General features: G+C 42.1%; 1 protein-coding gene across 1 annotated transcript; it reads right to left on the bottom strand.

Moving 5' to 3' along the window:
* Positions 1-1,918: 1,918 nt before the first annotated feature.
* On the bottom strand, positions 1,919-22,680 carry LOC113092311 (uncharacterized). Its single transcript, XM_026257891.1, has 9 exons — positions 22,638-22,680; positions 22,277-22,312; positions 21,851-22,115; positions 12,174-12,319; positions 2,890-3,169; positions 2,649-2,788; positions 2,230-2,321; positions 2,063-2,159; positions 1,919-1,923 (listed from the first exon to the last, which is right to left on the bottom strand). Exons 1-9 carry the CDS (start codon positions 22,678-22,680, stop codon positions 1,919-1,921), a joined length of 1,104 nt encoding a protein of 367 aa, XP_026113676.1.
* Positions 22,681-25,771: the final 3,091 nt, after the last annotated feature.

Here is a 25,771-nt window from a genome sequence, read left to right as displayed (position 1 = left end):
ACTTTTTTATTCAAAATATTTAATGTTTCTTAATTTATGCATATTGAAGTCTGTCTGTGTGTAGTGTACACAAATTTTTCCTGATTTTATAGGCCCATAGTGAGACACTTCATACACACAAGAAGGGCGAGCAAGCTGGCCTCCTAATACCAACACTACGATCATTCACTGCAGGACACCTTTCTTTTTTAAAATGTTCAAGAAAAAAAGTAATTGACTGTAATTGACAATATATATATATATATATATATATATATATATATATATATATATATATATATATATATATATATATATATATTATTATTATTATTTTATTTTATTTTTTTCAAGCTTTGCTCAGCGGTTGTTTCTCATGAGATATGAGTATATTTTCAACTTTGTATGGCAGTTTCTTGGCACCTTTTTGCAATTGTTTTGCCCTGATTGTATACATATACTGGCATTCACACATTAGCATGCACAGGCAGGTTCCGTACTGTTCTTTATATTTAAAATCTTTTTTATAAACACTCCAAGAAAAAAACAAAAAAAACAAATGAATGTTTCATTTGAGGTGTTATAAAATAAAGTTTACATTATCATTACGAGAAATTTAATGTAAAAACTTTTGAACTTAAGTTGAAACAGCAAATATTGTAAAGTCAATTTAACTTCAATAAAGCACTTCAGCACTCGGCAAGATTTAAATGAGTTGAAATTATTTGTACTTTTAAGTTGATTTAATATCAAATTTTAAGGCTGCCACAAAACGTTAAAATTACTATTATTATTGAAACGGCTGGAAAATGTTTATCAAGACAAATGATTAAATAAATATCTAATAAATACCTACAAAAAAAAAGTCTTCTTTCCCTGACAACCCCTACCCACAACAGGTGTTTGAACTCTCAGTGACATTTTCCCACAGTCACATGACATCGCACATGAATGAACAGCACTCTCTTCCACCCTCAATACTCATGACTGAAGTGCCCTTGAGCAGGGCACTAAACCCCAGCTGCTCCCCGGGTGCTGGATATATAGCTCACCACTGCTCCAGGTGTGTGTTCACTGCTGTGTGTGTGTGTGTGTGTGTGTATGTGTGTTCACTGCTCCAGGTGTGTGTTCACAGTGTGTTCACTTCTCACTGCTGTGTGTGTGCACTTGGATGGGTTAAATCCAGAGCACCAGTTCTGAGTATGGGTTACCATACGAGTCAAATGTCATGATCACTGCAAAATGATCAATTTCTCTGGATTTATTATTTATATGAATTGTTTCAGTATCCTGCAAACGATTGACATTTCTTCCAAATTTCAAATAAAACAAATATTGTAATTTAGAGAAATTATTTCAAGAGAAACAGACGATCCAAAAGTGAAAGCAGGTACAGAAACATAAACTTTATTGCTCAAAGAGAACAAAGGCAGTCTGCCGTTCACGGTGGACTCAGATCTGGAAGAAACTCAGGGTAAACTACCCGTTTTAGACTTACATTCTACTCATTTACTAACTACTTTGTTTTCTTAATACCCTGCTCTATTTTTTTTTCTATTTTATCAGATTTCCTTTTATTTATTATGTAATAATAATAATAATAAAAACCTTGCTACATGTACTGTGTTAAGCTAACTGAGACTTGTAGTAGCACTTGCATATCATTGCTCTCTTGTTGATTTTGATGGCTTTCATTGTCCTCATTTGTAAGTTGCTTTGGATAAAGGTTTCTGCTAAATGACTAAATGTAATGTAAATGTGAATTAACTTGTCAGGCTAAGTCAGTAGAAGAAAGTCTAGGGTTGGCAGCCACATGCAAAGAAATAAAGAAACATCAAAGCTGATCCGAAGAGAGTTGTTAGTTTAGGTTTCCCCATCATCATCATCATCATCATCATCATCATCATCATCATCATCATCTTCTCTTTCTTACAGCACATTAAACTGCAAATAAAAGAGTTCATTAAATCATAAAAACATCACTTTCCAGTTCATTTATAATATATGCATTTCCATTTAAATAGTTTTAATTGAAAATCAACATTCCTTTTCAGTTTTCCAGTGTTTGTATGAACACACTCACCTGGGTCAGCTTCCTTCTGCATCACTTCCTGTTCTGGCGGTTGAGTCCATTGCAGCTTCACGTCAGAAAACCCTCGTTGCACCAAAACAGACTGGAGCTGAAATGAGCAGATCTCTTAAAAGTGCTCTCAGTGAGCTCAGATATCTGTGTTTCCTGAGCTCTCTCACCTGTGACAGGAGCTGGACTCTCACCGCAGGATCAGACAGACTCCAACTGGACTTCAGTTTCATCTTCAGGAAAGTTCTCTTCAGTAAAGGACCTGAAAGGGCACATGAGAGTGAACATACAGAGAAAGAAGGGAATTTTGTGTAATTAGAGGTTGTGTAGTGATCCCCAAAAATCTAGAACAAAAGTAATCTAAAACAATACCAACAAAAAAGACCTAGACCTAGATTAAATTAAATACAGGTACAATACAATAAGACATGGTTTAGTGACAAATAAATGTGTTTCATGTAGTGAACTAATGAAAGCTGAGAGCATGCAACTGTTGTAGTTTCACATTTTCAACTAATAAATTGCATAAAAAATAATAATAAAGCTGTTAGTAGCCGTTTCCCAAAACATTAAATCTGTTTGATCACACCTTCTCCATAGACCTCCACCTCACACAGAGTAAGAATCCTTGAATCTCCAGGAATGATCAGATTCACGTATCGACCCTCCATATTGTTACAAAAGTAGGTGGAGGAAACACCAGCTGGAATGCTAGAAATCACAGCGCATCTAAAGAGAATCAAAGAAAACATTATTTAGACTTCTAGTCTTTCTTTATGTGTATTTTCAGGGATTTTTATGGATATTAAGCCACTGAAAGAGGATCTCACATGGGATTGTTGTTGCCGTTGTTCTCCAGAGAGTTTTCGATGCGAATCTCCGCTCCATTTATTCGTTCAGGACAGCAGTCTAGTCTGTTTGTGATTACGACACTACTTACTCTGTACACAGAACTCAGATCCACCCTCCACCAGGGGTTAGTCTGAACATTGGTTGAAGAACATGCTGATGACTGTTTTATGATTCCTGGATTGAAATCAATGGCCTGTTCACTGATCCAGCTGCCATTGGTTGACGACTGTTTGACGTTTCTTCCAGTCGCCAAATTACCTGGACGATGTCATAGTGTCAAGAAACGATTTTAGTCTGCATATTTGATACTCCTTCAATTCATTTTGGGAGGAGATTTTCTTCAATCAGTCATCTAAAGGCGGGCGTACACGGTGCGATTTTTGCTGTCGTACGAGTTCGCATGCGATTTTTTTTTTCAATCGTGTGGAAATTGCATATTCTTGTATGGTCGCAGCTTGTATCATTTGCGATGAATTACGAGTAGAGTGGCTTACGAGCACTTCCCGACCTCCCGATCATTTTTAAACATGTCCAAAAAGTTTGTGAGCTATCGGTTTGAATTTGTGCCATTTGTGTGGTTGAACGAGCCGATTTGTTGATTTATCTGAAGTTGACCAATCACGAACTAGGAAAACCACAGAAGAAGAAAGACGAAGACGGCAGCGCCACAGCGAATGTGGACTATTTACCAGGAGGATAAACTCGCTGAAGTCTGACAACAGCAAGCGCTGTATGATGTTTCTAGCAACTTATTCCAATGCCTTTTTAGTTCTCTCTCGCTCTCTCTCTCACACACGCATATGTAGTTTACAGGGACACTCCATAAACGTAACAGTATTCTATACTGTACATCCCCGTACACTACCTCTATCCATCACGGAAAATGCATGTTTAAAATTTCTATTAAACACCGTATAATATTTTTTAAAGCCATTTGGTTTACGAGGGCACAGTAATTGTCCTCACAAACCATGTTTACATTTTAATACCTATTTCAGATATATAAACCATATACAAGAACACACACACACAGGGTAAACAACCATCCCAGTTTCCTATTGCTGAAAAATAACCTGTACGTGTAGGAAACAGTCATGGCTCGTATCAATATTTTATATGCAGTTATGAGAGAGGGAGAGCAGTTATATTAGGTGCGTTCGACTTGAAGCAGCGCTGCACAGAATGATCACCTGTATGACATCAAAGTACCGCGAGAGTGATTCGAATGCATTGGGTATGTGTGCTTTCTTAACACTCTCGCGGTACTTTAATGTCATACAGTGATTCTTCTGTGTGTGCAGCGGTGCTTCAAGTCGAACGCGTCTATCGACTTTGTGCAATTGCTTCTGGAATTCGCAGGTTGTAAAATCGTGTCGTATATCAACTCGTCCGTACGATTTTCAGATAAACTCACTCGTGCCGTATGCATGGACCTACGATCTTCCAACCATCCGAATTTGCACCGTGTACACCTGCCTTAAGACAAAGTCCTATCTACCTGAGTGGAGAAATCCTGAAAACTCAAAAACTGCCTGCCACACATGCATTTAAATAACATTTAAAATCAGCAATCTAACACGACTGTCCCATAAATGTTGTGATATGCTCAAATAACATTATAAAAGCTTTTATTCCAGGCTGGTCCAGTCAATGTGAATGTGTATCCTGTCTCAGGAGTAAAGACAGATGCAGTGACGTGACGATGCTTATTTATGTGTGTCACATCCACACAAGGAGAGGAGAAGACGGGTAAGTACTTTCGTGAAGCTTTATTAACATAGGATTTCAACAGAGCAGGTAAGTGTGGTCACAGACGGTGAATCTTCAAGCACTGATCAATAGGTGAGTTCAAGCACAAAGCTAGGCCTGACAACAAAGAGTCACTTCCCTTAATCGCTGTAACTGAATCTCCACAGAGTCACAATACGGTCCACAAGAAGCAGGCAGAAGATCCACAAAGAGCGTCCATGTAAGCTTGATTCCAGCCGGTGAGTGAATGAGTGAGGTGAGTATTTAAAGGTGTGGTGATTGCTGGTGCAGGTGCAGGTAATCAGTATTCAGGTGACGGTTCACGTGAGCGGTGCATGGGAGATTGAGTGGATGGTGACTGGCAATGGTGACTGGGGCTAAGGGAACGAGCTGAGGGTGTGACACTACCCCCCGCCCCACGGGTGACTCCAGGCATCCTAGAGCGGCGACGGGGACGACCACGACCTCTGGGAGCCGGGCGGTCCGGGTGTTGTCGGTGGAAATCTTCGAGGAGAGCCGGATCCAGGATGTCATTGCGTGGTATCCACGACCTCTCCTCGGGACCGAACCCCTCCCAATCTATGAGGTATTCCAGGTGGCCGTTCCGCCGCCGGGAGTCGAGGATCTCTTGGACCTGGTAGATGTTGTCTCCGAGGATTTCGGGTTGGTCTGGAGGGGGAGGCGGTTCTGGTTCTGTGGAGGAAGGAGAAACTGGATCAGTGTGACGTTTTAGCAGTGAGACGTGAAACGTGGGTGAGATCCGGTAGTGTGGTGGTAGGTCCAGGCGGTAGGTGACGGGATTTATCTGAGAATGGATGGTGAACGGCCCTATGTAGCGGGGACTCAGCTTTTTGCAGGGCAGTCGGAGGCGGATATCCCGAGTGGAGAGCCAAACCTTGTCTCCAGGTAGATAGACGGGATTAGGCGATCTGCGTCGGTTAGCGGTCTCTGTATGCCTCCGAACTGCCCGCTGGAGATGGACGTGAGCTGAGTCCCACACCCTCTCGCTCTCCTGGAACCAGTGATCTACCGCGGGCACTTCAGAGACTTCTCCTGACCAGGGAAACAGCGGTGGTTGATAGCCTAAAACACATTGAAAAGGGGTTAAGCCTGTAGTGGTTTGGCGAAGGGAGTTTTGGGCATACTCAGCCCACGGCAGATACTGGCTCCAGGTATCCTGGTGTTGGGAGCAGTAAGTACGGAGGTACCGTGAGATCTCTTGAATCTTCCGCTCGGTCTGGCCGTTGGTCTGGGGGTGATATCCAGAAGATAAACTGACGGATGTTCCGAGGAGTTGGAAGAACGCTCGCCAGACCCTGGAGACAAACTGAGGTCCTCTGTCCGAGACAATGTCCTCTGGAGTGCCATAATTCCGGAACACGTTGGTGAAGAGGGCTTCGGCGGTCTCGAACGCTGTGGGAAGACCCTTTAATGGGATTAGTTTGCAGAATTTAGAAAAACGATCAACAACAACTAGAATGGTAGTGTACCCCCTTGAGGGGGGAAGGTCAGTGGCGAAATCCACCCCTAGATGGGTCCAGGGTCGGCGAGGAATGGGTAGGGGTTGTAATTTACCCACGGGGAGTTGACGAGGTGTGGTGGTAACGGCGCAGACCGAGCATCCGAGGATGTACCGGGTAACGTCACGAACCATGTTAGGCCACCAGTACTTCTGCTGGATGAGCGAGAGGGTTCGCCTGCTGCCAGGGTGTCCTGAGCCAGGTGACGTGTGCGTACTTTCCAGTAGGGGGAGTCGCTGGTTGGTGGGCACGTACATTAGACCCGTGGGTACCTCCGGAGGTGCAGGCTCCTCGAGGGTGGCGGCTCGAATTTCCTCGTCGATCTGCCAGAGGATAGGCGCGAGGAAAACGGAGGGTGGTAGAATTGAATCAGGCTTGTTGGTGTCTGGATCTGGTGAGTACATACGGGACAGAGCATCTGCTTTAGTGTTCTTGTGACCGGGTTGATACGTGATCTGGAAATTAAAGCGAGCAAAGAAGAGTGACCACCGAGCCTGACGAGCATTGAGTCTTTTGGCATTCTGCAGATATTGGAGATTTTTGTGGTCGGTGACAACAGTGAATGGGAACTGAGCTCCCTCTAGCCAGTGCCGCCACTCCTCAAGGGCAAGTTTAATGGCCAACAACTCACGGTCTCCGATTCCATAATTGCATTCGGCAGGAGAGAGTTTTTTAGAGAAGTACGCACACGGATGGAGTGAGCAAGGTTCACCAGACCTTTGAGACAACACGGCTCCAATGCCGTGATTGGCCGCATCAACCTCTACGACGAACGGCTTGGACGGGTCAGGATGTCGAAGAATGGGTGCCGAGGTGAAGAGGTGTTTAAGATGGCTGAAGGCCTCTCGAGCTTGGGGTGTCCAGCGCAGCCGGCGTTGACCTCCTTTTAGAAGGGATGTTAGAGGGGCCGAGTGCAGGCTGTAGTTCTTGATAAAGCGCCGATAGAAATTGGCAAAGCCAAGGAAACGCTGGAGTTCTTTCACCGTTGTGGGCTCCGCCCAGTTGGCCACAGCATCTACCTTGGCTGACTCCATCTGAACTCCCTCCGCAGAGATCACGTATCCGAGGAAGGAGACGGTAGTGCAGTGGAACTCACACTTCTCAGCTTTTAGGTAGAGGTGGTGGTCTCGGAGTCGTTGTAAGACGTGGTGGACATGAGTTTGGTGTTCTTCTATGTTCCGGGAGTAGATCAGGATATCGTCTATGTAGACAATGACGAATTGGTGGAGATAATCACGGAATATTTCGTTCATGAAGCTCTGGAAGATGGATGGACTGTTAGCAAGCCCATAGGGCATGACCTGATATTCGTAGTGCCCGGCAGGGGTGATGAAAGCAGTCTTCCACTCGTCTCCCTCTCGGATACGGATCAGATTGTAGGCACTGCGGAGGTCGAGTTTGGTGAACACCTTGGCTTCACGCAGTTCCTCCAGAGCCGCCGGAACGAGTGGTAATGGGTAGGCGAACTTGACGGTGGCGTCATTTAGCACTCGATAGTCGATGCATGGTCGAAGTCCGCCATCCTTTTTGGGGACGAAGAAGAAACTGGACACAGCTGGAGATGTGGACGGTCTGATGAACCCCTGATCGAGAGCCTCCTGGATGTATTCCTCCATCGCCACCTGCTCAGGACGGGAGAGTGGATATATTTTCCCATGTGGTAGCTTGGCCCCTGGCAGCAGGTCGATACAACAGTCCCAGGGCCGATGTGGTGGTAATCGGGTGGCTTGTTCCTTGCTGAACACATCGGAGTAGGAGGAGTAAAGGGCAGGTCTTCCTATGGAGGTGGAGTGCAATTGAAGGTGCGGTGGCTCGGACTGTGAACTCTGGATTGGTGAACGGTGAATGTGACTCTGGCATCCCGGATCCCATGCCTGGATCTCCCCTGTGCTCCAGTTGATTTGTGGGTTATGTTGGACCAGCCACGGCCTACCCAGGACGACGTCCACGGTAGCGCGAGGAAGTACGAGGAGGGCCAGTTGTTCCCGGTGTCCGTGGGGCAGAACGAGTTCCAGCTCGTGTGTCCTTCTAGTTATTTTGCCTCCCCCTAACGGTGATCCTTGGATGGTAGTGATACGGTAGGTGGTCTCATTCTGGGTGATGGGTATACGGTGCTTGGTTACGAAGTGAGATGAGATGAAGTTGCTTGCGGCTCCGGAATCCACCAGGACATGGATGGAAAGATTACGTGAGTTAATTGTTATCAGGGCTTCGATATGAGGTATGTGAGATACAGATGGGGTAATGGAAACTGTACTCACCATTGGGCGAGGCGGACGGACTGGGCAGGCGTGGATCAGGTGAGTGGCCTCGCCACAGTATAAACACAGCCGCTGCTGGATGCGGCGTCTCCGTTCAGAAGCATCTAGGCGGTAGGAGTCGGTGATCATGGGCTCCTCCTGGTTTCGTTGAGGCGAGGGCGTTCTGGCTGATGGAGAGATGGTATATGAAGCCGGGGAGGCACAAGCCGAGAGGTGCTGAGCAACATTTATAGTTTTTCTGATGAATGTCTCGAGATTGACATTATCGTCGTAAATGACCATTTGCTTTCTGATCTGGGGCTTTAAACCTTTACGGTATGCAGCTAGCAGGGCAGTTTGGTTCCAACCACTGGTGGCGGCTAATGTCCGGAAACGGAGAGTGTAGTCGTGAATTTCCGTGGCTCCCTGGCGGAGATTTAAGAGTTCATCATGGGTTGAAAGAGGAGTTAGAGCCATCCCGAACACTTCCTGGAGGTGGGTGGCGAAGGCATCGAATGAGGATAGAACCGGACTCTGGGAGTTCCAAAGAGCCTCCGCCCATTGTAGCGCTCGTCCGGTGAGGAGAGAGATCACAAAGGCGACTTTGGTGGCATCATTGGGGAATTTACTGATATTCGCGTTGACGAACAGTGAGCACTGCAGTATAAACCCACTGCAGCCACTCGGTTCACCCGCATAGCACGCGGGACGTGCAAGGGGCGTGCTGTTGGTGGTGGTAGCACTAGTTTCGGTGGGTGGTGAAACAGACTGTAATACTTGGCGGAGAGCAGTCACCATTTCGGTGAACGGGTCCGAAGCCGCTCCCTGAGCAGCAGCGTTAACATCCATGGGAGATATGAAGTTCTGTTTTCGGGGCTGGAATCCTGTCACATCCACACAAGGAGAGGAGAAGACGGGTAAGTACTTTCGTGAAGCTTTATTAACATAGGATTTCAACAGAGCAGGTAAGTGTGGTCACAGACGGTGAATCTTCAAGCACTGATCAATAGGTGAGTTCAAGCACAAAGCTAGGCCTGACAACAAAGAGTCACTTCCCTTAATCGCTGTAACTGAATCTCCACAGAGTCACAATACGGTCCACAAGAAGCAGGCAGAAGATCCACAAAGAGCGTCCATGTAAGCTTGATTCCAGCCGGTGAGTGAATGAGTGAGGTGAGTATTTAAAGGTGTGGTGATTGCTGGTGCAGGTGCAGGTAATCAGTATTCAGGTGACGGTTCACGTGAGCGGTGCATGGGAGATTGAGTGGATGGTGACTGGCAATGGTGACTGGGGCTAAGGGAACGAGCTGAGGGTGTGACAATGTGGAACTATATTAAAAAACACTTTAATGAAATGAGAATTTCTTAAAAAGTCAAATTTGCATGGAAAGGGTTTAGACAAGGGCCCTTAATCACAATAATAATAATAATAATAATAATAATAATAAAATATATGGCTGAGAGTAACTCATAACTCTCCTATTTAAGATAAAACCTTAAAAATAATGGGCGTCAGTCCTAAATGTATTACTCCTAAATTTTTGCTCTAATTCACATTGATCATTTGCTGAAGAAGCTTAAATCAAAACTAGGGTTTTTCTATCGTTTAAAAAATTGTTTTCCCTATGAGGCCCGAAAGAAGCTGGTTGAGAGTACTTTTTTAACAATAATTGATTATGGTGATCTTTTTTACATGTATGCAGCTTCCACTGTACTAAGGAAATTGGACTCTGTCTATCATGCAGCGTTACGTTTTGTATGTGGTGCAGAATACCGTACGCATCATTGTATTTTGTATGAATCTTTATCATGGTCCTCTTTGTATCATAGGAGAAATTTACACATGTATGTATTTATTCCAAAGGCACTCCTTGGTAAATTACCATCTTACATTACAAACTTTTAAACTTTTTATACTAATGGTTATGGTACCAGATTGCAGCTGCATCTTTGTTTAAAAGTCCCAAGAGTATTCACTGAATTTGGAAAGCATGCTTTTTCTTTTTATGCCCCTTGGGTTTGGAACGACCTACAAAATGTATTGAAATTTGAGTCTTTGCCAACTTTGAGCACTTTTAAATTTATTCTGTATTCTACATTTAAAGAGTCTTGTAAATGCTTTTCTTGAACTTCGATCTATTTTTGATTTGTTGGATTTTTTGTGTTTTAGTTATTTATTTGTCTGAAACTATGTGTGCTGCCGTTTTTGACCAGGTCTTCCTGGAAGAAGAGATTATTATATCTCAATGGGATTCCTGGCTAAATAAAGGATAAATAAAAATAAATAAATAATAAATGGTTTTTCACAAAGCATTTTAGTGCTAAAACTAGCTCCTAAATATGTGTAACGGTAGGAGAAGTGAAGTGAAAACTCCTAAGTCACTAAGACCAAAGCATAAACTATTCCTAAAATGGCTGTTGCCTTGGATTGTTAACATTTTAGAAACATTTGATGATAATGAGCTTTTAAAAGGGTATATCACTTTGAAGAGATACTCCACTGCAAAATGAAAATGTTGTCATAAATCACTTACCCACATGTCGTTCCAAACCTGTAAAAGCTTCTTTCATCTTTGGAAAACAATTTAAGAAATTTTGGATGAAAACAGGGAGGCTTGTGACTGTCCCATAGACTGTCAAATAAGTAACATTGTCAAGGTCCAGAAATGTATAGAAAGCATCGTCAGAATAGTCAATCTGCCATCAGTGATTCCATCGTAACATTATGAAGAGACGACAATACTGTTTGTACGCAAAGAAAACAAAAATAACAACTGAATAAAGTCGCTATTTTTGACAAAACAATCATTTTGCAGTTGAGTATCCACCAGCCATTCCTCACTCAAGCCAACCATGTGTGACACTGTGTGATGCATTTTATGGAAGACTGTTTCCTGAATCTGCGGACTAGCCTACAGTGGGTCTGTGATCTAAGGCTGCTCTATAAAGTGGGGCAGTTCCATCTTTGCAAAGACAATCTGGCTTTTCTGGCTCACAGCTTGTAAGTACATTTTTTATTTAAAGAATTTACAACTGATGATTCAAACATGAGTTTTGGGCAGTGTAGAGTAGCACTGAGTACGGTGAGGGGTGTAACATTTCCGTGACATGCTTTAGGTATTCAGCAAATCAGAACACACCTCGCTTCTCAGAATGATTATCTTTGTAAAAATCAATGCATTTCAGAAAGGAGGGCCATAGAGGCACAAATGCACAACAAAATGTTAACAGCTCTTCTTGCATCCAGTTAGGTTTTAATTTACATTGCGTGTCTTACTATCAGCCATGATTATTCCACTCTGTTAATTAAAAGGCTATTCATATGCATATCTACTAATTGTTTAGAAGAAGCATACATGTAAGATGCTGTGAATTATCTGAACATATACTTGTTTAATTAGTGACACTTAGCCTTCATTTTAAAATATTTATTTGAATGTGACAATTAACATTTTTATTTGAAACCTTTATTTCAATCTGGTTATAAAATATTGTGTTCTACACTATTTCCATGAATAAATATCACTATATGCATAGTTATTAAACATGCTGACAACATCCATAGCAATGAGGTCAACCCTTTCTTCCTTAATAAAAGTTTGTCTCAGCAGCTTTGTGAATAGGTTTTAAGAGAAAACTCTCTTAACTAGCTAAACTAGCTAAAAACCTTCACTGTTATTTAAGATAACTCTTTGTGGTAAGATAAAATGTTTTGTGAATACAGGCCCAGGTTGTTAAGTAGCTCTGAATTACCTGGAAAAATAACATAGACTCCCACTTCACAGGGAGTAACACACTTTGAAGGTCCAGGATTATTCACAATAATATAACGTCCCTCCATCCCATGACACGAGTAGCTGTAGGTAGCTCCTGTTGGAATAGTAGAAACTACAGCACATCTGGAGAAAGATGAAAGAGTGAGAAGGCTGTTATTCATTCTGTGATCATCACTGAATACCCGGTCTAGTGCTCTGAGAGAATTACCTGTGTGACGCGATCTGACATTTTAGAAAGATATTACCCTAATAGCACACTTCCATCATATGGACATACTGTAAATGCAGACATCAATAGGGCTGTCACAAAAATAAAGTCTAATTTCAAATATTTGTTGAATTAAAAAAAAGGCCAATTCAAATGCAAAACCTGTGCATTGAAATTTGATGTGTGTCAAGAGCCGTGCGACATGATGATGATGTAACTGTTGCAGTTTGTTGTAAGTTCGTTATCTGGTACAGCACGGTGTGGGTGCTATTGATAGGAGAAACAAAACATTTCAAAGCTTCGAATCAATTGAATGAATTGAATTTTATAACGGGCCAATGCATTTTTAAAATAATTATTATTAATTTGCAAGGGCTATTGTTTGTTTTCAGGAGAGTTTGTCTAAACATGCCCGTTAGAGATGATTAATTACTACTCCTCTTTTAATTACACAAATGTCTCATTTAAAATGTCTATAAATTGATCAGACTGATCTGAGATCATATAACCATAGACTCTACCATCTGGTTATAAAATAAGATCGTCATCTGCTTGGAATAAATTGGACTTAAGAACAAGGTATATATCCAACATATGTAATTTTAAGAAGACTCTAAAACAGATTATTATTAATAGCATTACACCAGTTAATTTGTGACTTATATAGGTACTGACATTTTCAAATGTTGTATGTGTGTGAATGTGTATATGTGGATAAATGTATACATGTGGTTATGTTATATGTAAGTTATATGTATATTATATTTGTGTATTTTTAATTGTACATACGTTTCAGCACATTATGGGCCCCAGGAAGACTAGCAACCACATTGTGGAAGCTAATGGGGACCCAAATAAATAAACAAATAAACAAATAAACTCTGACACAGTGGTTCTGCGGGGCGATCTCAGTGAACTCACATAATTAACGGGTTCACAGAGATCGCCCCCTAAGGCGAAATAATGAAATTTCTAAACAATTGTGACGTGACGAAGTCTCGTTTATTGAAATCACGTGACTTTGACATTTTGATATGCGCTTGATATACCACTGTTTTGAAACAACTGATTCACAAAGATTTCGAAGTTTCATAAAGCAGTGTTTCAAAAGCGGCCATCATTATCAGGTGCGTTGTTCATTTGAAAAATGGTGGGAAAAGACTCTGATTCTGAGAGAATCTTGCTTATGCCAAAACATCTAAAAGTGTGTGGTGTTTTCTGGAGCATCAGAGGTGAGAATATTGACAAAACCACACCCTTTGTAAGTTGTGTAAGAAACTGTGCTAATTCACTCCACAACATCTAAAGCCCCCTTTCCACTGCACACAACATTCGGACACGATTGTCGAATTTCTCCCTCTAGCGGCAGTCGCGCAGAACTTTCAAACTGGTCGTGCAGCAACCGTTACCTTGGCATATTCACCATGGTAAAATTAATCATTTTAATGAGCATAGTTAATGTATGAATGCATCGTCACAAATCAGGTGACCCCCAAAATAAAAACAGTAGGTTATATGGGGCTAATCAAAGTAAATAATGGTTTAATAATTATTAAATAATTATTTCTGCCATAAGTATTATAAACCACCATTTTACAGAAATAGTGTTTAAAGGATAATGTTAACAAAATATAGGTAATTCTGACCCTGCACCGATAGTTTTGATTAGAATACATCACATCTGGCGGGCGTACGCATATGGTCTAGTCGCAGAAGTTCAAATATTTGAACGTATCCGAGGCTTCCGGTTTTGGAAAATGACTAAGTTCCACTTCGTCCTTTTTTTTTTTAAGGTGTTCATGTGGAAAGTGCAGTTTGATGACGACATCGCATGTTGTTTACTTGATGTGCTTACGCGCCGATAGCTAAGTTAACAACACAGAGATATTTGAAGCAGTTTTACTCACCGCCTGCGGTTCCAACACACGATTGTGACCCTTTTTCGTTGGGACTGCATTCCCATTAAGAAATAAACGATATGCAAATCCGGCGTCAAACTGGGCCTTGTTTGTAAAACAAGCATCTTCGAAATGCAGGGAGTAAACAAAAACACTTGCACAACTCCGTTGATGCTCTGTAAAAATAAACTCCATCCACTGGTCACTTAATGCTGTTTTTTTGGTAATCTGTGCAGGGTTGTCTTACCCTGGCAACCAAAAACACATTTCTTTTGTGACAATTCGGTCTCTCACTCTGATCAGTGAATGTCTTTGCTCTACTATACGGGAATGCGCGCTCTTCCGGGAGAAGTGCCCTTAGGACCCATATAAGGAAATTCCGCTCCATTTAACGTCACACAGACCCATACTCAAAAAAAACTTTCCGAAACTTGTGACAAACCGGAAGAGATATTTTTGGAACAAAAATACTCCTTCAAACGTACAACTTACTTTTTGAAACTTTGTCCATGTTTAGCATGGGAATCCAACTCTTTAACAGTGTAAAAAACTCACTATGCATGAAATAGCATTTCTACCAGAAAGACTCGGGAGATAAAATGTACGAAGCATATATTTATTGACAGCTCAGCAAGCACAATTATAAATTTCTTTGGCGGAAGGCCCGTCCAAGGTTCGTAATCCGAGGGTAGCGGATCTGCATTTCCTGCCTGAAGACGAAGGCAGGGGCGCAGCCGACCCCCAAAAGTAGGTGGATTATGAGACCTCCAGACGGGACCAGTCTTCCCCCCAAAAATAGATGAAGTATACCCACCAGTTGTGAATCCTAAGGTTCCTGGAAGAAAATAAAAAGAGAGTTAGCATGATCAGCATGATGACGTAAGATTAAGCCTCTTATAAAGTTTTTTTTTATTTTTTTATTTACAGAAATAGCCGCAATAGGCCAGACACAGACAGCCACGATAGGCAGACACGGACAGCCACAATGGGCCGACACAGACAGGCCTTGATAGACCAACAGAAATAGCCACGATAGGCAGACACAGACAGGCCTCGATAGACCAACATATGTAGCCACGATAGGCCAGACGCAGACAGCCACGATAGGCAGACACGGACAGGCCCCGATAGGCCGAACATAAATAGCCACGATAGGCCAGACGCAGACAGCCACAATAGGCAGACACAGATAGGCCCCAATAGACCGTACATAAATAGTCACGATAGGCCAGACGCAGACAGCCACGATAGGCAGACACGGACAGGCCCCGATAGACCAGACATGAATAGCCACGATAGGCCACATGCAGACAGCCACGATAGGCAGACACAGACAGGCCTCAATAGACCAACAGAAATAGCCACGATAGGCCAGACACAGACAGCCACGATAGGCAGACGCAGACAGGCCTCGATAGACCGTACAGAATAGCCATGAAAGGCAGACACAGACAGCCTCGATAGATCGTACAGAAAAATAGCCATGATAGCCAGGCACGGACAGGCCTCGATAGACCATACATAAATAGCCACGATAGGCCAGATGCAGACAGCCACAATAGGCAGACGCAGACAGGCCTCGATAGACCGTACAGAATAGCCATGATGGCCAGACACAGATAGGCCTCGATAGACCATACAGAAAAATAGCCATGATAGCCAGACACGGACAGGCCTCGATAGACCAACAGAAATAGCCACAATAGGCCAGACGCAGACAGCCGCGATAGGCAGACACGGACAGGCCTCGATAGACCGTACAGAAATAGCCATGATAGCCAGACATGGATAGGCCTCGATAGACCGTACAGAAATAGCCACGATAGGCCAGACATGGATAGGCCTCGATAGACCGTACAGAAATAGCCACAATAGGCCAGACATGGATAGGCCTCGATAGACCGTACAGAAATAGCCACGATAGGCCATGAATAGCCACGATAGGAAGACGCAGACAGGCCTCAGTAGACCGTACAAAAATAGCCAGGATAGGCCAGACGCAGACAGCCACGATAGGCAGACGCAGACAGGCCTCAATAGGCCATACAGAAATAGCCACAATAGGCAGACACAGGACAGGCCTCAATAGACCGTACATAAATAGCCACGATAGGCAGACACGGACAGGCCTCGAAAGACCGTACAAAATAGCCATGACATATACAGCCTTAATAGACCATACAGATGTAGTAACACCACCACCAGTAATTGCATGAATTTACCCGATTAGTTACAGGAGAGCTTTCTGAGCTTCAAGAATGGTTTTGGAATCAGGTCTGATGTATGATTCGAATGCTGAGGAAGACCATCTGCCCGTGATCTTAATAGCTGATGTAAAGATCCCTCGTTCAGCTGTTGAGGTAGCTGCACCAATTCTGAATGAATGGCCAGTATAGAGAGAGGGGGATAGACTGCAGCTTTTGAGAACAGAAGTTAGGTGAGATCTAAAACAGGCCTTAGAAAGGGGTGCTCCGTTAGGTAAAATAAAAAGTGGTGCGTTTTTTGAAGTTCTAGGTCGGATTTTAAGATATTTCACCATGGCAGAGAAGGGACAGAATTTATTATTGATTTTAGAAATTGTTAAGGTGACACCAGAATCTAGCACATCGGTTTTTGAGTGCTTGAGGAAGAGAGTGAAGAATTTAGGTCCGAATCGTATATCAGAAAAGGAAATACCGCGAGCAGGATCAAATTGATTGGTTTCGGAAGTGAATTCCCCTAGACGCATAAACCCATAGAAGGCAGAGAAGAAAATTGAGGTACACAGAGAGATGTCCATAGCACACGGACGTAATTAATTTATGTAATATAGGCAGGGTAATAGGCAGACGTTTATCTTTAATTTTTATGGAAGATTTAGCTAGCCCTTTGAGAAGTAATCGAATGCAATAATCAGAAAAAAGGCTTTGAAAATTGGGATTATAAAATTTAGCGTAGAATTGGATGCCGGAGTCGAGGAGTCTGCGAATAGACGAAATTTTGAGATTGCGATTTTTTAAATTAGAGACGAGAAAGGAGCAAATGGTCGAAATTAGAATAGGAAAAACAGAAATTTGGAAGGAAAAACAAAACATTAGAAAAGCGGACCATGCAGACGTGTAGGCTTTGAGTGTGAGGGAGCGACGCCTTTAGAAATGTAATTTCTAGCTGACGTAAGCAGGTCATTTAGTTCAGAATTATGTCTGCTAACGGAGGGCAGATTAAAGGATCCGGGTTGGCTGAGGGGCACAGTCTGAACGTCTGAAATCGAAATCGAGAGACCACATCAGCAATAACATTGAAGTGACCGGGTATATGTTCGGCTTTGATAATAAAATTGAAAACAACTGATTGCCAAATTAACCGTCTCAGAAAAGGCATGATCATAAGGCAAGAGGATCTCCCTTTATTAATGATGGCGACTGTGGCTTCATTATCGCATAGCATCAAGATACGTTTACATGACCATTCTGGGCCCCAGATGACAATGCAAACCATTGCCCTTGGAAGAACCCCCCGAAACCAATTGAAGGGGCCGCGTCTGTGAATAATTGGAGTTGGAGCAATGATTCGAAATCGTCGTTGTAGAAAAAAGAAATACCGTTCCACTCATTAAGCAGTCTTTTCCAGAATTTAATGTCAGATAAACAGCCTTCGTCTAGTTGGATCTGATCGCTTAGTTTTTCCACGGAATGTGCGAGAGTTAACAATCGTGAGATAAAAGCCCTGCCTTGAGGAATGATTCTCATAGCGAAATTTAGGTGTCCAAGTAGTGAAAGCAAATCGCGTTTTGATATGGAATGTAGGGAGGGAAAAGATTCCAAAAACGACCTAATTCTTGCGAGTTTTTCGGGGGGAAGAGAAGCTTGCTGTAGCACTGAATCTAGGGTAATCCCCAGAAATTCTAATGAAGTAGAGGGTCCCAGAGTTTTCTCAGCGGAAAGGGGAATGCTGACGTCGCTAAAAATATTTCTTATAACGTCCAAAACGACGGATTGAGAAGATGGATAATCAATCAACAGAAAATCGTCGAGCAGATGTAAAACGAAAGGGAGCTTGCAGATATTCGGCAAAATCCAGCACATCGCTTCGGAGAGGCTATTAAAAATGTGAGGGCTAAATGTAAGATGTAAAAATGTAAGCCTAACGGCAAAATAGAATTTAGAATTCCATTTAACGCCAAAAAGTGGCCAGTCAGAGGGATGGATTGGCATAGTTTTAAAAGCATCTGTGATATCAGCTTTCGCTAACCAAGCACCTTGACCGGCTACCTTGATTAAATGAATGGCATTATCAACCGAGGCGTAGTGTAAAGAAAAAGGTGCTAAAGGTATGCATTCGTTCACGCTCGCTGTGTAAGCGGAATGAGGGGAAGACATATCGAAAATAAGACGTTTTTTACCGGAGTATTTCCGTGTTGCGACGCCGATGGAATTGATGCGAAAGGGCGAAAAAGGAGGGGAATCAAAGGGGCCAATGACGTAACCTTTATTTACCTCTTTCTCTAACAGATTAGAAACCACATCTGGTTCAGTAATAGCTGATTGCAGATTTTTAGCTATAAAGGACGTGGTGAGATTAGAAAGGATGCCCACCCGAAACCCTTGAGACAGACCAGTGATTAGATAATCGACAAAATTCGGATCGGGATGAGAAGAGAGGTAGTTAGAAAGAATGGAAACATTAATGGGGGTAGAGGGGTGGCTTTTCAGAATTTTGTGCGAAATGGGGCTTTTCCTCGGATTGGAGGTTTGTATCTGCGTGGACAGACAGATTTTGGGTGCGGATCCTTGCAGAAGCTGCAAATGTGTTCATATTTACATTGAGAAAAGGAACAGACAGATTCATTGAAGTTATGGCAAATAATAGCGCCTTTTTGTTCTGTGTTCAAGCATATCTTGCTGTTATGTGGAAGCCTTATGTTTTCAGCACCTTGGAAAGCGTGCGGCATTTGGCTGGCAAATGCTTTGGGGCAGAAAGGCGCCGAGTGTCCGTGAGCACTACAGATACTACAAGCCAGCGTTTTAGCACCGCCGAAATGACGAACGAGCAGTTCGATGTCCATCACGGACCAGTCTAGTCTGGTGTTAAACAGTGAAATAAAGGAAGCGGATTTAGCGGAGAATGATTTATGATATTCGTAGAATAATGTGCCCCCGTAACTGAATAAGTCTGCCATCATGGCTAAATATAAATTCAGTTCTTCCCTTCGATCTGGGAAAGCTTGGCACAGAATGTCTCTGAATACGCTAAAAGCGATGACAAACTCTGCGAATGTAAGATTCCTTTGTAACCTCGGATCGGAAGTTTTAAGCAAGACTGCAACGTCACCACAGTCGACCACCTTCCTGTCAGCAGCAGACGAGGGAAGCAGAAGTGAAGCAAGGTTTAAATCCTTACCTTGAATGATGTTTGTTCTGATATGGGGAGATACCGTAGCAGCGGCTGGAGAAACGAAGCGCCTACCGAATAGCTGGCCGGGGGTTGCTGTAGAAAGGTTAAATAATGGGGTTTCGGTTGGAGCAGGGACATCTTGGAATGGAGTCTGAGCCGGTTGGTGAGAAGTTGGCAGGGCTGAAGAAGTAGAAGCGACGCTCGAGGGATCGCTTGATCTACTGGCAAGAGGACGGAATTGAGGAGTTACAGCGAAGGTGACAGCCGGATCCGGGCCATTGGAACTAGCAGCTGACTGTTTGAATATTGCCATCCTTGATTCCAGATTTTTTACGGTTTGGGAGAGGCTTTGAACCGCTTGGAGGAGTTGAATGTTGACTCCGTCAGGTTCAGTAATGTCCGGAAGAACAGGTGCCCGAGCATGCAGCGTGGTTCTTTTGGCTGGATGTGGTGACGATGATTTCGCTGTTCTCTTCCTGCCGGCTTGTTTTGAGTGGCCGGGCGCTGGAGGAGTAGCGAGATTGGAGACGGACTCGGGTGGGTAACCCAGGGTATTTTGAGCGAGAAGAAGAAGATCCTCTCTTGACAGGTCATGGCTGACGGGAATGCCAGCTGATTCTGAGTACTGTACACGTCTTCCGTAGACCACGTAGCCCATGGCGATTCACGATGTTGGAGGCGTGTGCTACGCCGAGTTGGACGAGGAGAGGGCGGGACAAACTCGTCATCGGAGTCTGAGTAGTCACAGACGATTGGAGTTTTCTTGGACATGGTTGTTAGCAGTAACGCGAGCAATTGTTGTCGCGTCGGCATCTGCGAACTCAAACATGTGTAAGTACGATCTTTTATACAGGAGTATAAGGACGTGATTGGATAGTGATGAAGGTAATTGGTGACGAAGTGATTGAGTCTTCCTGGCAGAACTTAGGCTAAAGCTTCCATTTCACCCCCCCCTTTAAGGAAATTATATTTAAAGAACAAATGTTTGAAAAGTTATTCACATACAAAAGTGAATGTCATTAAATTTAAATAAAAGATGCTTGATTTGGTTTATAATTGCTTATTGTGCTCACATGTGCCCTCTTGTGGTATTATAGTTTGTTTAGGGTTAAGAGTTACACTGTCATTTGTCTTTTGAAAATTTGTTGTGACAAAAATTGACAGATTGTTTACGAGTTTCACATATTTGTGCTGTCGAAATAAATGCTATTAATGCATACATTTATTTACTTTATTTATTTATTCTTCAATTTAACAAGTTAAAAATAGTTGTTATTGGTTATATCTGTTGTCCGTTAATTAAAGTACAAAAGAAGAAGAAAAAAAGAGGAAATCAATAACATTTGTAGATTAAAAGATTCAGTTTATGTATATTTCGTACTTGTGTAGGGCACAGGTAGATAACTATGTGAAAATTAAGTTCGCTTACATTAGAAGTTGTTATTATTTAAAGTCAAATACATTTTTAAAATTGATAGCTCTCAATTAAATTGTAATGTTGAATGGCTAGTCAAGACATCAGAATTGGTATTTGTGATACGCGGATTAAAAAGATGCCATTAAACAAATATATAAAATATACTGTCTTTGTTTTTTATGTATTAATATGAAGACTGATTGTGAAATTATTGCAAAAAAAGTATATTTAAAAACTTGAATCTTAGGTTGGATTCATCAATTAATTTAAGAAAAACGTCATAATCGTTTTACAGGACAATATACAGTACATATATATTCAGTAAAGTTTTTATCCATTAAGTTAATTTATCTTTACTACTGTAGGAATTTTTATGAATACCTGCAATCTGATTCATCCTTTGCTCTTATTAAAATAAAATACATATGAGCGGATATCAGATCTTAAAAGAACTAAGGTCAGACTTCTATCACAAGAGTACTACTGGGGGTGCTACAGGGGTAAAGTAGTGCTGGTGTTGTCCAGGGTTGAGCTCCGGCGCACATAACAGAAGGCTCTCTCAAAATGTTATATTTTACAGTTTGTCAATTGACATAAGATTTTGTAGGATTTGTAGACATGTGCACCCCTCGAAAGCCTGAAAGCACAGAGAACAAGAACCCCCACCCCCACCCCACATAACAGATCCCCTGTATGTGTATGAAGCTACTGAACGACTGACCAAAATCACAATATAAGAATAAATCAGAGAGACTCACACTGGGTTGCTGGAAACATTTGAAGAAACATTCCCAACCCGAATCTCTGCTCCGTTTAACCAGCTTTCACATGAGGAACAGTCGGGTTTGCTAGTGATGGTCACTCTGTTCACACTGTACGTCTTCATCAGGTCCAGTCTCCACCACGGGTCAGTTTGCCACGGAGTACTGCTACAGGTGTAGATTGACCCATCCAGAGCTTTTTGGGCATACCAGTCGGAATATAACATTGATAGCTCGGCCGTTCCCCATGTTGCTACATTCACTGGAATAAGTTCAAAGGAAAACCTTATTTGAAATTGCAATTTAGCCCTGCTGGGATATTTAAGTCCATGAGTTTTCTAAAAAAGTTTGTCTAAAAAAGTTTCACAGCAGTACAAACTCACTAACAAAAGATGAAATAGTGTTTAACTGACAAAATCTCACCTTCTTTTTCTGCCTCCGTTTGAACTGAGAAAAAGCCTTAAAATGAGAAACACAGAATGATAAGTATTTTGCAACTTAAATAGATTTTTCTTATGAATATAAACATGTGTTCTGTTAGATTTATACTTTACAAATATTTGCCAGTTGAGTAAAATTCTGTATGACTTCTAAAATCATGTATTAATGTTTTATGTAATTAGCTTCTCAATAAAAAGTGTATTGTTTAAGGGTATTTATATAGCATTAAAAAAGAACCACACATTCAGTTATAATTGAGGGTCTTCTGTTAAGTGTTTCTGAAGATGAAGGTGAAAGCAGACTGAAGGTTATTAAGATATTAAACAGATTGTGTTTTACTTACCCAGTAAAAAACACAGACTCTTGTAGAAGTCCCTCATGTTCATTTCAGGTGGTTTGTGATTCTTTCTGCTTTCATTTGAGGAAGTTTGAATGAATGTTGTTCCTGGGAGACATATGATACTGTTTTCCTCCCACTTTTCACTCTGAATGGTGCTGGAAAAATGTTTGCACACACAAACACACACAAATCAGTAGTTTGCATCTTTTAGCTACAAATCAAGTGAATGCATTTTCACTGAAAATATTGATAACTTGCAACTTCAACTTAGTAATTAATGATATTAAAATGTTAGTGTTGAAATTGTGGTGGTCACTTTCATCTGAAGCAAGTCAAAGGATGAAGTTCATGTTGACATGCTAACATTGAATATTACGTGTAAACAGCAATAGTAAAATCCACCAAACAGTTTGTCAGCTGTCCTCTCCTGAGAGAAAACTGAGGGACAATCTTCCTGAAATACATTAGAAAACTGAAACTGTGTTGTTATTCCATATCATTCTTACTTGTATGACATTATTTTAGTGAAGGATGAGGTTTTGAAGTGAATGAGAACTGAAATAACAAAAAAAAAATCCTGACAGTGCCACAGAGGGGGTTCATATGACCATTTCTCCAGTCTAGATCTGTCATACTGCATGTTGCTGCACCTGCCATGTTTCAGTTTGTTTTAACTTTCACATCTTATGAACATCTTAAGATCAATGAACAATTGCATTTAGTTTTTTATGCATGAAAGCTGCCTGTCAAAACTACCTGAAATCACACAAACCGAGTCCTGCATCAGTTCTGACATGATGAGAAGATCTGTCTCTGATCATCTTTAAACTTTAGTTGTTCTTATAGCAATTTAGTAAATCTTTGCCCCTCATTACCATTTGCCTCCACATCTACTGCTGTTCACGTCTTAGAATCTCACTGGTTTTTCTTATTCACTTAGTTTCTTTGAGTCGTTTGCCTAGAAAGCCTGTTCAAAAAACCATGAACATAAATGTAAATGTTCTCAAATTGCTGACTCAAGAACACAAACATATGAGATAGCGCACTCTGATTGCATCGGTACTGGCGTCTTGAGCTTTGAAAGCAACAGCTCATCATGTTTTACTTTTTCATGTTTAAGCTTCACCATTATTAAATTTGCTGCAATTCATACTTGCTTTTTTCTACAAATGCCTGCTCAGTGTTTTTCTTGGCCCTGATGCACTTGTTTGTGCAATTCATTTGACTAGGCGTAGATTCTTTTGCCTATGTAAATCATGTGGATGCCTTTTTTTTTGTTATTGTTGAAAGAAGCTGAAAATTACACTTGATATAGATCAATGAAATGTGATATTCTGATGGATCAAAAAGGAGCAGTGAGTGTTTGCAATCAGACCAAAAACTATTTTTGGATGATAAACTTTTAAGTTGATCCACTGAAGGATTGGTTTCAATGGCCCAGAGTTTTTTTTTTTTTTTTCTGTTTGTTTTTTCAAAGTGGGCATATCCGGTTTCGCCTGACAGCAGGCCTGTGGAGACCCACATTGTCTCACATTTGGTGTCAAAAGTGGGATGGCTACTCGTAAAACAGCACAGAGAGGCAAGAAGCCTAGGGTGGGGCTTCAGTCCCAGACCAAAGCTACTGTATCACAGAGTTGGATGTGGCCTGTGACACTGCTGAGTCTACAGAGGAGGAGAGAGAGGAAAATCCCCCACCAGTTCGTCCAAAGTCCAAATCACCTCAAGAGTCTGTCACTTCTGCTTCAACATGTAGTGGTGGGATGTTTGCAGTGATGATGCGACTTCTTGAGCACACAGGAGCAGAGAGAGCAATGGTGTGTAATGGAGCTACGGAGTCTGCGGGGAGTCGATTCTGCAAGCTGTTTAGCCAGCTGAGGTGTCGAGAGTGACCAAAAGTCCACGGATGGAGTTTTCTGTTTCGAGCATCTCACCAGAACCTCAAGGGTGACCAGAAGACAAGTTGAGTTATCAGCTGGTTCCACTGCAGTCTGGGCAAGCACTGGAAGCCTACCTGGCCATTGATGAGGACCAAGCAGAAGTTTACTATGACCTGAAAGAGGTGCTATTGGTAAAGTTCAACATCTACCTTAGGCTACGTTCACACTGCAGGCTGAAATGACCCAATTCCGATTTTTTTGCCCCTATGCGACCTGTATCTGATCTTTTCATGACAGCCTGAACGACACAGATCCGATCTTTTCAAATGTGACCCAGGCCACTTGGATATGTGGTCCTGAATCCGATCCGTATCCGATCTTTTGAAATGCGAACTCCGTCTGAACAGCCAGGCCACATGTATCTGACCCGCACGTCATTGATACACTACAAATGTCATAATTCTGCGTTGAAGTAGGCGGGAACGAGAAGATAAACAACAACCATGGATGACGATGCTGCTGAGACTTGTCAATGGAAGGGAAGTGAGATCACAGATTTAATTAATAAACGATCTCAACCGACTGGCTGAGGCCAGCCTAAAAAGATACTCAGGAGAGCTGACGGGCCACTGTTGCATCATGAAAGCTTATCTCTTTCACATGTTTTTAAGCCTTACCGATTGTCGATTTAAACATTAAAGCATTCAAAAACAAGACGCGGAAAAGCTGAACAGAGTAATGTTAGCTGGTTACTCGCACACTGTATTCGGTATGCACGAGAGAGAGAGCTGCGTATCATGGACTGCAACACTGAAATGAACAAATTGTAAAAAAAAAAAATATATTTTTTTAAAATGTTACAATGTTATATCATAATGTTATTGTTGTTTTACTTCCTTCTTTTATGTCATTTTAGAATTACATTCATTTTGCAATCCGTCCCTTTGCGCCACCTGGCTGTAGTTTCGCGAATGATTTTAACACACGACTGAATTAGGCAGTACGCAAGGAGGTAATGCCCAATTAGACAGTGGCCCGTCAGCTGTCCTGAGTATCTTTTTAGGCTGGCCTCAGCAAGATCGTTGGGGGTCCCCCCTCAGCCGTAGGCCCCTTTATTCGTCACAACCTTTCACCCCATTAGCGACGGCCTTGGGCCTGAGTAATTTTGAGCATTATAGAATTGTGACTTTAAAGGTTAGTGATTTAGGAGGTGAAAATACTGTGAAATTACACATGGCATGGATTTTAGAGCGTATAACA

This window comes from Carassius auratus, unplaced genomic scaffold (assembly GCF_003368295.1).
Source record: "Carassius auratus strain Wakin unplaced genomic scaffold, ASM336829v1 scaf_tig00214556, whole genome shotgun sequence".
NCBI lineage: Eukaryota > Metazoa > Chordata > Actinopteri > Cypriniformes > Cyprinidae > Carassius > Carassius auratus.
Note: the sequence above shows the minus strand (reverse complement) of the source record. Positions and strands in the feature narration are given on the sequence as shown.

Bases quoted from the DNA above. Each gene is read 5' to 3' on its own strand.
- LOC113092311 (XM_026257891.1), bottom strand. From the start codon at position 22,680: ATGAACATGAGGGACTTCTACAAGAGTCTGTGTTTTTTACTGG. The intron at 2,789-2,889 runs GTGAGATCCTCT...GATTCTCTTTAG, and splicing joins AACGGCAACAACAATCCCAT to ATGCGCTGTGATTTCTAGCA. The intron at 2,160-2,229 runs GTGAGAGAGCTC...TGCTCATTTCAG, and splicing joins GAGTCCAGCTCCTGTCACAG to CTCCAGTCTGTTTTGGTGCA.